General features: G+C 34.6%; 1 protein-coding gene across 1 annotated transcript; it reads right to left on the bottom strand.

Moving 5' to 3' along the window:
* Positions 1–8,528: 8,528 nt before the first annotated feature.
* On the bottom strand, positions 8,529–14,913 carry LOC113719651 (G-type lectin S-receptor-like serine/threonine-protein kinase At4g27290). Its single transcript, XM_027244906.2, has 7 exons — positions 11,855–14,913; positions 11,219–11,353; positions 10,876–11,033; positions 10,049–10,256; positions 9,469–9,706; positions 9,238–9,388; positions 8,529–9,142 (listed from the first exon to the last, which is right to left on the bottom strand). Exons 1-7 carry the CDS (start codon positions 13,125–13,127, stop codon positions 8,831–8,833), a joined length of 2,475 nt encoding a protein of 824 aa, XP_027100707.2. The 5' UTR covers positions 13,128–14,913; the 3' UTR covers positions 8,529–8,830.
* Between the last annotated feature and the right edge of the window lie 141 nt (positions 14,914–15,054).

The raw sequence follows: 15,054 nt of genomic DNA, 5'->3' as shown, positions 1-15,054 counted from the left end.
CAATGGACATTTTTGTCCTAATGACTAATTTTTACCAACTTCTGTTGAAACAGGTGATGTACCAGCAACTAACTATTAAAGAAAATTTTAAAAATCAATAAAATATTGCTAGCCATAAAATGTAGTAAAAGATGGAGCAAATTATCTGCATGACCACCAAACTTTTAGAATCGTTGAGTTTTGATCATTGAACTATTAAAAGTCTGGTTTTAACTACTGAGCTATCTAAAGCTTAGATATCGAGCCATTTCGTTAGATTTAATCATTAAACATGACAGATTTGAGTGTTTGCATGATTTACAAGAAGAAAGAAAGAGGCATAATTAACGATTAAATCTGACAGAATGACCTGAAATTTAAATTTTAGATAGTTCAGTGATCAAAATCAGACTTTTAATAGTTCAGTGGTTAAAACTCAACGATTTCAAAAATTCAGTGGTCATCCGAATAATTTGCTCTAAAAAATGACTAATTTCTCTGGTCATGTGAGTAATAAGTCTTTAATCTTTTTTTTTTTTTGTCAATCGAATTTTTATATTTTTCGACTAAAGACTAATTACTCACTTGATCAATATGTGAGCAACTAGCACGTGATCACATTCTGATAGCAATTGGTAAAAATCAGTTACTAAGGCTAAATGTGCCTAGAGTTTACGTATTTGGGAGTACATTTGCTTTCTTCCAAATTTTAGAAAGTAGAAGTGCTCACACATCAAACATTTGGGACCAAAACTGTAATTTTTTCAAACCTTTACAAGTCAAACTTACTTTTGTTTACAAGTGGACATGTTGCAGGCTGTTCAAAATTTCATCATCCCTTATAAAGTCGAAAGAATTCCCAAAATTATGATGAAATTCAAATATTCCACAAAAAGAGTAGTTTTAGTTGCATATTCTGGATGAGAGGGCTCTCAAATTTGACAAATGCAAACTCCGTAAGCTCGTATTTAGTAAAGGCAAGATCTAAAACGCTTTGAGTATTGATTAAAATCTACTATTTGTCTCGAAAACTTGCATTTAGTGAACGCAAGCAGCCTCTGGATGAGAATATTCAACAAAAGCACTCCTTTAGTAGAATGATTCTGAATTTCATCATAATCTTAGAGATTTCTCCAATAAGGTCACTAACGCAAGGAAAACAGCTATAATTTGGGTATGTACTTGTCTACAACCAGACAAGAGAGGCATCATGTAGGCTTGAGTATATAAAAGTAAATAAATAATGTATACATAGTACATGTGCATTTGATAAAATTAAAATTTAAAAATTAAGAAATTTGAAGTCCGAATCTATTATATTAAGTAATAAATAAATAGTTTATCACTTATTATTTGGAGCAAGTTTTGCCTAGAAATTCAGTATCACTTAATTGATTCAAATGCTCTATTTTTAGTTATCAAATGCATCTGAACATGTTAATAGCTGAAATCATTAAAATTGAATTCTGAATTAAATTACCAAACAGAGCCTATGTCTTGCTAATCAAGATAAAGGCTTAGGTTATGATCAGTTAAAGGAATACATGTTGTATATTGAAAAAAATCAAATATATCCCAATTTTTAGATCCATGTATAAGAGACCCAGTTCAATACTTAAAACTTAATAGATTCAGATTTTAATATGTTCAGATACATTTGCTAATAAAAAATAGAGCATTTGAATTAATTAAGTGGCACTAAATTTTCTAGACAAAGTTTGCTTTCAAAATTAAATGATAAGTTATTGAGTTATGACTGAATGTGATATACACTCAATTGTGTCAAATTTAGTATTTAGCAATTTAATAATTTAATAGATTCAGATTTCAATTTTATCAAACGCACCCTTAATCTCAATCGATTTCGAGCAAAGTGCATGTTTTTTGAGGCCACAATAGAGCCACGATTTACACCATATATTATGGTGAAAGTTGTTTATGCTCATGTCCTTTGAAAATTTAATCCCAAATCCAAACAGCACTAGAAGAAAATATTCCCCATCTCAATCAGCCTTCCAGGCAGTGAGCCTTAATGGTCTGATAATCATCAATGAGCAACTTCCAAATGGAACAGCCGAAGACGCGTAAGGATCTTTGACAAAACTGATCCCCATGTCCACTGCCTGGAAGACGACTTAACAAAGACTCGGACGCGTACAGTTGACTCTTGATTTCTAGAATATGGTAACAAATATTCATTAGACGCTTGTTAACGATATAAACTTCATATAATTTAATGGTTTAAACGCATGTTTATGTTCTGATTTCTTCGCATCTACACAACCCTTGAAAATTAGTAGTTGAGTTATAGTAGTGTTAATCGATCACCTCTTAGAAAAAACTCTTTTCATAATATTTTATCAGTGGATTTGTCTGATGAGTGTCCATTCGTCACTCGTTAAAATGGACCTCAGGTGTTTATGTTTTGGAAAAGTAATGTTAATTAGTGAAAGTATAAAAATGCAAGATAGAATAGTAATTATCAGTGCATGAATTTATATGATATGTTAGATGTAATTTAGGTATACTAACGAGTGGATATTGGGTACTCGTTAGAAAAATCCTCTATCAATTTGTGCATGGAAAATTTGTAAAGTACTATTATGGAGATGTGAGGTGACTTGCTCTGAGTATCATTTAATATTCCACCCTGCAGATTTCTACAAAGACTTGGGACTCCTTGGTCATGGTTTAAGACTGATTGACTTGTTCTACTGCATCACATTTCCACAATCCTCTGCAATAATTAATCGCAATGTTTCGTCTTTATTTTTCAAATGTAATGTTTTTCAAAGTTGGTAGGGATGAGAAAACGATAGCTCACAACAAAGTCAAAGAATACTAGAGACTCTTCACAATCTTGTGACCGATTTTGGTTCCAAAACCACTTTTGCCCCCGAGTTAACAGTCCATAGCAACCTTTTCGTAAAATGATGCAAGTATCCTTAAGTTGGTAATTATAGATTACCCCCATGAACTATGAATTTAGTTGTATTTTGTCCCCTGTTCTCTTCCCCCTCCCCCCCCCCCCCCCCCCCCTCCCCGCCCTTTTCAAGAATGCTATAATCATGTTTAAGGATAAAATTACTATTGATATTTTATATATTTTATTCATGTTTAACAGTTTGAGGATGAAATTACTCTTGATATTTTATGTATTTTATTTTTCATTTTTGATCTTTTGTTTCTTCTCTCTCTCTCTCTCTCTCTTATTTTCCTTAGTTATTTTTACATTTTCTCTTGCCACTACTAAGAAATATATTATTGGAAATAATTGATAAATAACACACTTGATTATTGCATACGTTTCATACTATAATGTTTACTTTTCCCCAGATTTTGTCGTAAGTTGCTCATCTGGTATTACTAATTAATAAATATACAAACTCTGATGTTGATAAGTTGTAGATGGTGATTAACTTGTTACTTGTGTCACAAAGCATATATAATCAAGAAACTAAAAATGTTTAGATACAAATTAACCATTGACACTGTGATTAATCAATTACCAATAGGGATAACAAGGGCGACTTGGGATAAAAGGAAAAAATAGAGAGGAAAGAAACAGAAAAGGAAAAAAGAAATAGACAAAATGATTAAAATAGTAGCTTATAAAATCTTACCGCGGGGGCGGGGGCGGGGGGGGGGGGGGGGGGGGGGGGGGAGTGCAACTAGGGTCATAAATCATGGTGGGTAAACTGCAAGTTAACGTAGTCCTTATGGTTGAAAGTCAGGGTTACATTCGAACTTCAGGCCTTGTGTAACGCTTAATCATGATTTTGATTGTCTAAGGGGGCAAAATGCTTAAAAAGTACCATTAGGTGGCAAAGTGGCTTTGAACCAAGCCTGAGGAAATTTACCCCAATTAACCCTAAGTGAATCAAGTCACTTGTTTTCCATTAAAAAAAATAAAGGGATAATTTCATAAATCTTCCTTGAAATTTTTGACAATTTCACCTAATTCTCTTGAGATTTTAAAAATTACATATACCTCCCTTGAGTTTACTTTTTTGGTAAGGAAAACTATTCAATGACTAAAATTTTGACTGAATAACCCAAAATACCCCCATGAAACTGTGAAGTTCATTTTACCTTCTTATAAAATTCTTAATATATATATATATATATATATATATATATGAAACATGTATAAAATCTCAAATTCACTTTCTCACCTTTACTATTTTAAATCTTTCATATTCTCACATCTCAAATTAGTACCATTTTCACCATGATCACCACCACCATTATTAGTCCCTAAATTCTAAAACATCAATATAAGTTTTAAAAAAAATAAGCAACGTTAAATCCAAAAAATTTCACCAACTACATTAATATAACATCCAATATTTCTATCCCTCAAATGTTGGAGTACCAACACTAGCCCCATCTTTTCTAAACCTTCAAGTTACATCTTCTTCTATTATTTCCAGATCCTCCAAACAAAGCTAAAATTAATCTATAATATGCTAAAATTATGTTCAGGACATAATTGTTTATTTCACGAGTGAATCTTGTTTTAATTCCATTAAATGTCTAATTGCGCGATGCATTCATATGCATGAGATTAGCAGCAGAATGTTTAATTGCATGAAAACTATTAATATATTAAGGTAATTATGGTCATTTTATGGGGCCAAGGGAAATAAGTGTAATATTAAAAATCTCAAGAGTACTACGAGAAATTGTCGGAAACCCTCAAGGAAGGTTTCTGAAATTATCCCAAAAATAAAAGTGCTGATTTCAGCACCATATAATAACATTTGCTGTCAACTTCTATGGCTGTGGATTTCATTAGTAGACCCTGCAGATCTTCTTCTGAGGTAGTCATTTGTCTTCTGTTATGATTTTTGGATAAAGGGGTAATGGCAGAAAGTTGTTCTTTGAGGACAAGCAAAAATGGCGTAAAAGGTAAGAAATCTACATCAAAAAAGAAGTCAAAAAAATGGTAACGACTTTGACGGGGAGGTACCATATATGGTTAATTATGGCAACAACAATTTTTGACCGTCACCGACATAAAGGGACAGGTTGACAAATGTAGTTGATAGTTTGATCTCAATCTCGCCATTAATGGAGGGACCGAAGTGAAGAAATTGCGGGGAACATGAAGTTTAAGCCGATTTTTGTCTTGATTTTTGCTTTATTATTTTACACTTGATTCTGTCTTGCTGGATTTTTTGAATGAATTTGTGACGCTTAAAACTCTTAGGATTCGTTTGGGTTTAGAGGTTTGGTTGGATGGCTTGGTCTTGAGATATCCACCCAAATCCCCTCATTTGTTTGGATTCTCTTAGGATGTGGACATGAAATTCATCACTTTTTTTTTTAAATTATCAACAGTGATTTTTCACTTATCCTCTTGATGACTCGAACTTGTGACGTATCGATTTCAGGAGAAACGTTTTACTAAATAAGTTGTGTTCCGTTGTCAAATTGATGGCTTGTTGAAAGGGATTTTGAAATTAGAAGATGATTGATTTTACATTCCATTAAATTAAGTGTCGTTTCAAATCCTAGTTTCATCTACTGCTTGCTGGTATGTTGCTGTGGTCAACAGACTCAGGTATGGAAATTGGAATTAACAAACTGGAGCATCAACTGAAATTAAAGCACCAGTTGATTGGGATCAAATAAAGCTGATAATCCATTAATAATAGAGACTAAAAATGCAAGAGGAAGCAAAACTTGGGAAAGAAGAAAATAAGATAAACTCAAAGAGAGCAAATCCAATCCTGCAATTGTGATTATAATCCGTAGGCTTGCCCTGATTCGTGGTGGTGATCGGAGCCGAATCCATCCAAAATTTTTCTTAAACAAAAAAAGATTACAATCACATGACATGCAAAATGAACTGGCGGGCTCTATAAAAAGATGTTTTCCAATTAAATAAAGCAGCCAGAAAAAGAATATGACTAGTCCCCTAAGCAGCAAGCATAGGAGGCGTCAAACCAGGTACCACGTTTTCCTTAATCCAGGAACTATAAAAGCGTGATCTTGGCTTCACGATTTCATCTTCTGAACCAATTACATAATCCAACTAAATTAATTGCGTTTGAATTGAAAGATTTGATAAAAGAATTGAAATCCTCTCAAATCCCTCTAGTCGTTTACATTATTTATAAGGTATTTAGATTTGTAAATTACCAGTTATTCTAGTATTTAAAATATATTTTAATAGTTGACGTATTACAAACCCAAATACCCATTAAACAATCCAAACAATTAAAAGTGATTTGAATGAATTTCGAATCTTTCATTAAATTTTTCAGCCCAAAAGAAACTGGATTCTAGTAGCTTTGCAGATGCTGAAACTTTGATAGTTACGTATATTTATAAATCCCTCTCAGTCTCTGCTCATATCGATACACAATATTGATTACTTGTGAACATGTCTAAAGTTCGAGAATAAAAAATCTAAAACATAGGGATAAGGAAATAGGATAACTACAAAATGTAGGAATTTAGTGACTTACTTATGATATATGTATACCTAGACGTTGGCGTTGTTGCGCGAGAAGGAAAAATGATACGTCAGCATGATGTCATTGTCAAGGCGGCTGCCAGATTAGTGAGAAAGAATGAAGGAAAGTTGGCAAATTAGACCTTCACCTTTCAACTTTTTGATTTTTTATGTTTTTATCCCAATTATATTTGTGAACTTTGGAATGTCCCACGTTTAAAAAACTAGCCAAACAATGCATTTCAATTAATCATAATTTCAAATCCATTCGACTGGATGCTTTATTGAATTCAAATCCACGGACCCATACAGAGTAATTTATTTGTCAAATGCAACAGCATTGGACAAGCATTTTAACTTCTAGCTAGGTAGTGTTTTCATTAGGCATGCAAAAGTTCGATTTTATGCATAATTTAAGAGGACAAGTTGACTGCACTAATTTGTTCGGTAATTTATATTTCTTCAAGACCAAAAGAAATCAATCAGATGATAAAACTATTAAATAAATTATTTAAACCCGTGGTTGATTAATTCTAAACTTGTACATATGAAACGAGGTTGCATCCTTCAACTATAAACTTAATTTCGACTTACGATTTCTGAACTTCAAAATAGGACGGTCAATTTAATTCTTAAAGTATAAATTTGGTCCCGTCTTAGTTCCTAAGATATAAAATATGTCTTACTTTAGTCCTTAAAGTACAAAATTTCTTCTACCTAAGTATAAAATTTTCGTCAGTCAATGAATTTACTTGAAAGGGGCAAATTTTATATACAGAGACTAAAGTGTTTTATTTTAAAGTTTAGAGACTAAAATAGGAATCTATGTATGATTGAAAAGTACAATGTGCAATTAACCCTATGAAACAAAAAGAAATAGGCAAACAATTATGAGTACATCAATACCTCTTTTACTCCAAATGGGAGGAGGGGCAGGAAACAGTTGCAGGATTTAGCAACCGTTCCAGAAGGTTCATGACCAAGATTTGGTACAAAAAAAAATATGTAAGGTGCAGATTGCATCTTATATATGATTTTCACACCATGCGTGGGACTCATAAAATTTTATTCTATAGTTACATGTTATTGAAAGTGAATTACACCGTGTGCATATAAAGTAACTTTTTATGCATTTTGCACAAAAACGACTCGAACAGCTGTGTCCCTCCGAACGTGTCCTTAGATTCCAATTGTAGGTAACACCCTTTTAGACGAGTGAAAGCCACCTCTTCCCAAAGTGAAACTTTTGGGCTTTGTGAAATTGATTGGTGGGGTGGGATTTTAACCTACTAAACTACCAATAGGGATATTGTGACGGACTGGGCTGAACCAAGTGGTTATGTCCAAATTATATATTAGATGCAACTTTTTCCTAAGAGCGAACTTGTCAGAAGAATGAAAACAAAAGGTTCCTCGAAAGGAGGTAATGGAAAAAAATGGTTATTAAACTATTTAAAGCATTATATTGGTTATTAATTTAAACCTTTTATTTAGTTAAAATTGTCATTCATGTAATTTAAACATCCATTTTGGGGCTAAATAGGTATGAGTTTTCATAAGATGAGTGATAAAATATGTCAGCTTTAATTAGTTGAGTGCCAAAAATTATACTCCCTTTTATGAGTTGACTAAGCACATTGGCTAAATAAAAAGTTTAGTGACTAAAACATGAAGTTCGAAAATTTTTGGTGACTAATTGCACCATTTACTCTAGAGAGAGGACGAGCATATTGTGTTAAACATGATGGGGCCTATTCTAATTGCATTTTTGGATCCACTTTAGCTTTTGGTTGTCAAGGTTTTGTTTAATCAATGCTATAATTATCTGCTAATCAGTGTCATCTCTGCTGTTTGGGATAATCTTGCATCCCCCTTGCCTTTCTTAGTTGCTTCAAAATCCAATCTTCAAAAATGGTTAATCTTGCATTTGCTTTTAACCTTGTTATGAACTTGTATACCTACCATCCAAATTTTTTGATAAATTAGAAACCAATTTATAGAGGATCATAAGCAATGAAGTAATATAAAAAAAAATTGAGAATTTTTCTAATTGGTGCCTAATCATGCTTAACTTACCATGTTAATATACACCATCACAATTAATGTACTCTGACATTTAGATACATTCCCAAATTAGCCACAATATAATTAACACCTAAATCCCCTCTTAACGAGTGCTCATTAAGCACTTGTTAGCCAAATCAAAAAATTATATTATATACATGTGTATGTATGTACAAAATATCTCATTATAGCCAACACTTCTATGTAAAGAGTATGAGACCTATTTAAAAAAAGTTCTAGCACTTCACTTCTTCTTTTACTTTTAAAGGGAGTATGGAATGCCACAGGCTTTTCTTGGAGCAAACCTGCAAAAGATTCATTCAACTATCGAGCATCTAACAATGTGATGCTTAAAGCATTGCCAGAACTATTTTCTTTCTTGCCTGATGAACTCTTATCAGGTTCGAAAGATAAATTTCTTTCAGTGAAATAGCCAGGCTCTTTAGGGAAAGGTAACGATCCATCACCAGCCAACATAAAAACCACAGATGACATACTCGGCCTGTCATCTGGAGATTGCTGTACACATAGTAGCCCTACATGAATTGATCTTATAACTTCGTATAGATGACAGGATACACTCAAATGGGCATCAATCAACTCCGGACATCTGCCTTCTTTGTAAAGTAACCATGCCTGAAAGTTTATGAAGCACTTGTGGTAATTAATGTTGCTCATGAGAATAAAAAATGAACTCAATGCTGTATGAAATGGAAATGGAGGAAACCTACATGCCCAAGAAGATTATGATGGTGATCAGGATGGCTAAATCCTCTGTTCTTCTTCCCACTTACAATCTCCAGTACCAAAACACCAAAGCTGAATACGTCTAATTTTGTTGAGAAATATCCATCCACTGCATACTCTGGCGATATGTAGCCACTAAGATAGGATAATGAGAGGAATTATATCAATATCCTACGAAAAAGTCATGAAATTTAATTGTTAAAGGGCATCCTTACTATGTTCCAACGGCTCTTTTTGTGCTTGCTTCAGTCTCAGTTCCTCCAAAAATTCTGGCCAGGCCAAAGTCTGATATTTTTGGTTTCAAATCAATATCTAACAAAATGTTGTCAGCCTTAAGATCTCTGTGGATGATTGTCAATCTAGAGTCCTGATGAAGATACAGAAGTCCGCGAGCAATCCCGGTGATAATCTGGAAGCGTTTTGGCCAATCAAGGAATCTGCGCCGATCATGATCTGCAAAATCTTACATCTTAGTATCTGAGCCTGCATGTAAGTGATTTAAATTGAAAGAAAGAAAGTCCTTTGACATCAGCAGGTCATTGACTATACTGTGAAGTTTGAATATTTTTCAGCTTTGGAAGAACAAAAACAAATGCCCCCTTCATTCATGTCATTTCACTGCATAGATGTAAAGCATTTTTACCAGCCCGTAAGGAGTAACTATTGGTGAAACCACATGTGAAATGAAAATTCTAGTGAAAAACAAATAATGTGATTGTACGAGAAAGAACCAAAAGAATGCAAGATCAAGTTGTAATTTTCTATATATTTGTGCATTGTTGTGAGAGAGCCCACCGAAGATGAAGAAATCCAAGCTCTTATTAGGCATGAATTCATAAATCAATATCTTCTCTTCTTGGATGCAGCACCCTAGAAGCTTCACAAGATTTCTGTGCTGGAGCTTTGCAATGCATTTAACCTCATTCTTGAACTCATCAAGTCCTTGTATGGAGTTTTGAGAAAGCCGCTTCACTGCAATTTCTTGTCCCCCAACAAGTGTACCCTGAAAATTGTTGTATGTCATAGATCAATTCCACGGTGTGATATCCAATTTCTTTTGTGCGTGTTTCCATAAATCCAGTATCTTTTTTCTTTTTTCTTTTCCTTTTCTGTTTTTTGAATTAGATGCATCATCATATATCAAATCCCACTAATTATATAGTACTGATTATGATCGGAGATTGCCAAGATTAGTGTATCTTAAGAAAATCGTTAAGATAAACTAGCTTTTAATGAGAGTATCTGTTTAACTAGCTAACAGCCTTGGCAGACACATATCACACACAATATTATGTTCATTCTGATTGTATGGCTCGTCCTGGACCGTTTGGATTGTTATTTTTGGGAGCTTTTGTAGATTTGATGAGTGTGAAGTAAAAAGGTGATTGTGAAATGTGTTCATGGAAAACATGAAAATTTTTCTACAGAAAACTACAATCCAAACTAGATTTCTTTCTCATCCTAAAGAGTGCAAAATAAAAATATTTCTCGCTCTTATTTTGGTTGGTTTTCCACAAGAGAAATACATTGACTTGAATATCAAAATCAAAACAGGTCTAGTTCCTCTGGACTTCAAAACTTTCAATAAGGAGTTAGGTTTAACACGAATAATAAATGTTTACCTTGTAAACAGGACCAAATCCACCCTCTCCAAGCTTCTTATCCCTTGAGAAGTTATCGGTAGCCTGGATGATGGTTTTCAATTCAAACAGTGGCAGCTCAACATCTTCCTTGTCACCTTCTTCAGCAAGATATTGCGTTGATCTGGTTCCCGTACTAGCTGTTGGATAAATCATGGAAAGATTAGTAAAAGGAAGAATTTGAGAAAGATTATATATCTGGTTATAGATAGACAACAAATTTTGAGAGAATTGTCTGGAAACTGACATGCATTCTCATTTCTTTTCATGAAGTGAAAGCAAGCATATATTACACCTTGCCACTAATATAGAAGCATCCGCTTACCTTCGCCAGACACGTGTTCAGCTTGCCTCCTCTTCCTCTTCTTTTGAACATTCAAGGTAAGGCCAAGGACCAGCAGTACAAGAACCACCAAACACAAGCTGATTCCAATTTTTTTCGCTTTATTGGATCCAGTGCCTATTTGGCAGGAAAGCACGAATGTATCAACGTAAGTGTTAATATATCCTTTTGTTCAACCATACTCAGATACTTGGGGAAAAAAAGGATGCTTCATTTAGCAGAGCTAATGTTAATAGTATTTTTTTCTCATAGATTGAAGCCAGTAGTAATTAGATAACATAGTGATGCATATTCAAGAGCTCTAAGGAAGTTGCAGAATTAAAAATATATGTATTCTGATATAAATGATGAAAGCTTAGAACAGAAGCAACGAGTCAAATTATGTGTTCAGGCATCAAGTTCTTGAAATTTCATGACCTTGCATAGTATTTACATCTTAATCAACAATGTTTGCACGGCCAACGATGATTTGAAAAATGATGACAGTAACTGGTGCCCATGACAAAAAGTTGGTGATTCATTCTTCAACTTACTGCAAGTTTAAGCATGAACTCTAATGCTGCAATTTATCATCTTTCCGAAAGAAGGTTCGCACAGTGTATGTGATAGCATCATTACCTAACTCAGAGGAGGCCATCCTTATGTAGATATCTTGACCACTGTCGCCAATCATGGTAATATCGATGAGATCGTCAAACCAAAGCAAGCAGCCACTTCCTTTGCCTCTTACATCTGTATTTGAATAAGCCATGCAGGAACAGTTTTTTAAACAAATTTTCTCACATTCCTTGAGATTTATGCTGTCATTATACCAGGACCATCTTGTATCTGGCAACTTAAGGCCTGTATACTTTAGAAATCCATCCCCTTTTTGACAATCTAAAGGAGTTCTTCGCTGACAGCCACTCGACCAGTCTGTTGCGTTCCAATCATTGGGGGATTGTGGCACAAATCTATCCAAACAGCTACAAACTGGAGAATTAGCAATGTTGCAGATGCCATAGGCATCACAAAGCCCGTAAGTATCACAATTGTCAGCCGGTGCATTAACGTAAACAGTCCAATCCTGAGCCCGGTAATTCCAATTTAACCTTTGAAGCACCCCAAAGCTACTCAAAGTAAGCCTTGAGTAGACAGAGCTGTTAATCAGATCAAATTTGTAGTATATTTCCTTTGGAGTATTTACAAACTCATATGTATATACCGGATTTGGTTTCAGGCCTGGTGAGCCGCTGAACCGCAGACCATTCCACGGTCCAGAACGAAATTGTGGAAGTGAATTGTTCATCAAGAACTGTTGTGGAAAGCCATTAGGATCCGTTCGATATAAAAAATCACCTCTTGAAGGATCGATACTACTCTTTGAAGACTGAAGGTACCTATCAATGCCTTTCACCAAGTCAAGTCCAAGCTTCACTCCTGGTAATATAGTGTCTGTAGGATAATCATAACTCTGCCAGAGGTAATTCTCTGGATTGTCGTCAGCTGCATCTTTTACAACAAGATTTCCTGAATCAAGAAGTTGGGCTACTGGATTCCTTACCGACCTCGTGGCGTTTGTGGACCATATGGCTGTATCTCTACTTTTCACAAGTGTGAGTTTAGCTTGATCAGTCATCTTCAAAAGGCCATCTGTGTCATTCATTGCAACGTCTCTATTAGCAATCCATACCACTGCAGATTTGGCAACTTTCTTGTACCATATTCCCAAGTATCTACTCCTGGAATTAACAACTGGGCTGAAAAATCCCAGTTCAAAAGTTCCACCTGATGAGATGATTGTTTTCCCATCTGCCAGTGGCTCATTTACAGTTATGGTATCTGTAGCATCAGACAGTATAAAAGGAGGCAACAGAAAGCAGAAGCAACAGAATTTGTGTAAGCTCTTCATTGATGTCTTCTTCTTGCTTATAGTTAAGCAGTTGATAAGCTCTATAGCGATCTTGTTAGATGTACAACAACTCCACTAGTGGGCACAAAATTGGCCAGCTGAAAAGGCAAAGCTCCAAATTCCTTACCAAAAACTTTGCCTCCCAAAGTCCACTTCTCCATTTTGCTATTGGTGCTAATGTAATTCATGAACTCTCTCTGTCTTTCCCTCTCACACGTCTTGATTGAGACATATTGGTGTCAAAACAATCAGAGAGCTTAAATCTTGAATTACTATTATGTAAATTGGTGGCCGAGGATCACACAGGTGTATCATGGTTGATAAAAATACTTTTAAAAGTCAATAACACATGTTTGTAGAAGTATACATGTGGGAGCTTGCTTAGAATTTCAAAAAAGAGTAATTATTACAAGAAAGACATTTGGTTATTAACCAGTTCTAGCAATTACGGAAGAGGAACATCATGCAGGCTTGAGTATATGAAAGTAAATGAATAACCTGTACATGGCATGTCTTACTAGTCAAGACCATGACTAATTCTAATGCGATATGTCAAACTAATGATCCCATAACTTGAAAATCAGCTTTTTGGCGTTTGACAAATATGTTGGAATAGATGTCTCAGAGGCTGAGAAATATATGTAATCCATTGAAGCAAGCATATGTCCATTTTTAGATGTGTGTATCAGTGAATTGATCTCAATCTGCTTTTGACAAAAATGTAATTTTTGAGGACAAAATAGAGCCATGAATTTGAACACCCTAAGGTTGTGGTGAAAGTCTTTAATGCTTAAATTTCTATGAAAATTAGTCTGAAATCCGAAATGCATTTCTATCAGCCATCAATGGAGGGTTTGAAGACAGGCCCTTCGTTCCCCTCGAACCATAAGCTGGCGTAACAAATTTGACCCTTAGATCTCATCTAGAACAATGTCATACCACAAAAAAGGGCTTTGGTTTCCCACATGTGGCTCTTGGTTCCTGTACAAAACAATATCTCTTTCATGTAATATGTTGTCAATCTGAACAAGGAAATTATGAAAAACGTTATTCTCAAGATATGAGGTCATGTTGCTTTGGACGAATTTTCAATATTCTAGAATGTGCTGATTTCCACGCCATTGCATATATCATTTGCTGTCAACTCCTGAATGCCGTGGTATCATGGAAATCTGCTTCCGAGGTAGTCATTTGCCTTTTTGTCAAGGATTATGGCAGAAAGTAACACCTTTGAGGACATCCAAAAATGGGAAAATAGCAAGAAATTTATCTGCAAAACAAACTGATTGGATCTTGATTTTTTGTTAGGGAGCATCAAGTTCAAAGTCCATTTTGCTTAGGAATTTTTTATCTTTAAAACCTTTTGTTTCATTTGATTCTATATTGCTGGATTTTCCAATGAATATGCAATACTTAGAACAGTTGATTCATATGTGAAATGTAACAATGTTTTGCCAAGAAGGACCTAAGCTTATAAGTTTGTAGTACTTCCATCAGACAAAGGAGTTAGATGTCAATTTCAAGCCTACTTTAAGAGGACAAGTTCACTACAACGTAGTCTTTTCTGTAACTTTAACTCCATCAAAACTAAAAGAATCAATCAGATTGTACCCCAATAGAACACAGGTGATTAACAGAAAAGAGTGTACATAAAACAAAGAAGTAGGTGACCTATTACACTATACAAAATTGCAATGGGTTCAAAAGTATATTTAAGAAACAGGTGATGAAGGCAAACCAATTTTACCCCTTTTGCTATTTCCGAACCTGGCCTGAGATCATAATTCTATTAACACCTCCCTTAGAAAAGTCAAATCCATCTCTAACCCATATTGCAAATTTTGGGATCTCTAAAATTAAGTGGCAAGGTGGGGATTTGAACTCTGAAACTACAGAGGTGTAGTACAGGAGTTCCAGCACCAACTGA

Source organism: Coffea arabica, chromosome 11e (genome assembly GCF_036785885.1).
Source record: "Coffea arabica cultivar ET-39 chromosome 11e, Coffea Arabica ET-39 HiFi, whole genome shotgun sequence".
NCBI classification, from domain to species: Eukaryota; Viridiplantae; Streptophyta; class Magnoliopsida; order Gentianales; family Rubiaceae; genus Coffea; species Coffea arabica.
Note: the sequence above shows the minus strand (reverse complement) of the source record. Positions and strands in the feature narration are given on the sequence as shown.

Bases quoted from the DNA above. Each gene is read 5' to 3' on its own strand.
- LOC113719651 (XM_027244906.2), bottom strand. From the start codon at position 13,127: ATGAAGAGCTTACACAAATTCTGTTGCTTCTGCTTTCTGTTGCCTCCT. The intron at 10,257-10,875 runs GTAAACATTTAT...AACAATTTTCAG, and splicing joins GATTTGGTCCTGTTTACAAG to GGTACACTTGTTGGGGGACA. The intron at 9,143-9,237 runs GTAGGTTTCCTC...ATAAACTTTCAG, and splicing joins ATCATAATCTTCTTGGGCAT to GCATGGTTACTTTACAAAGA.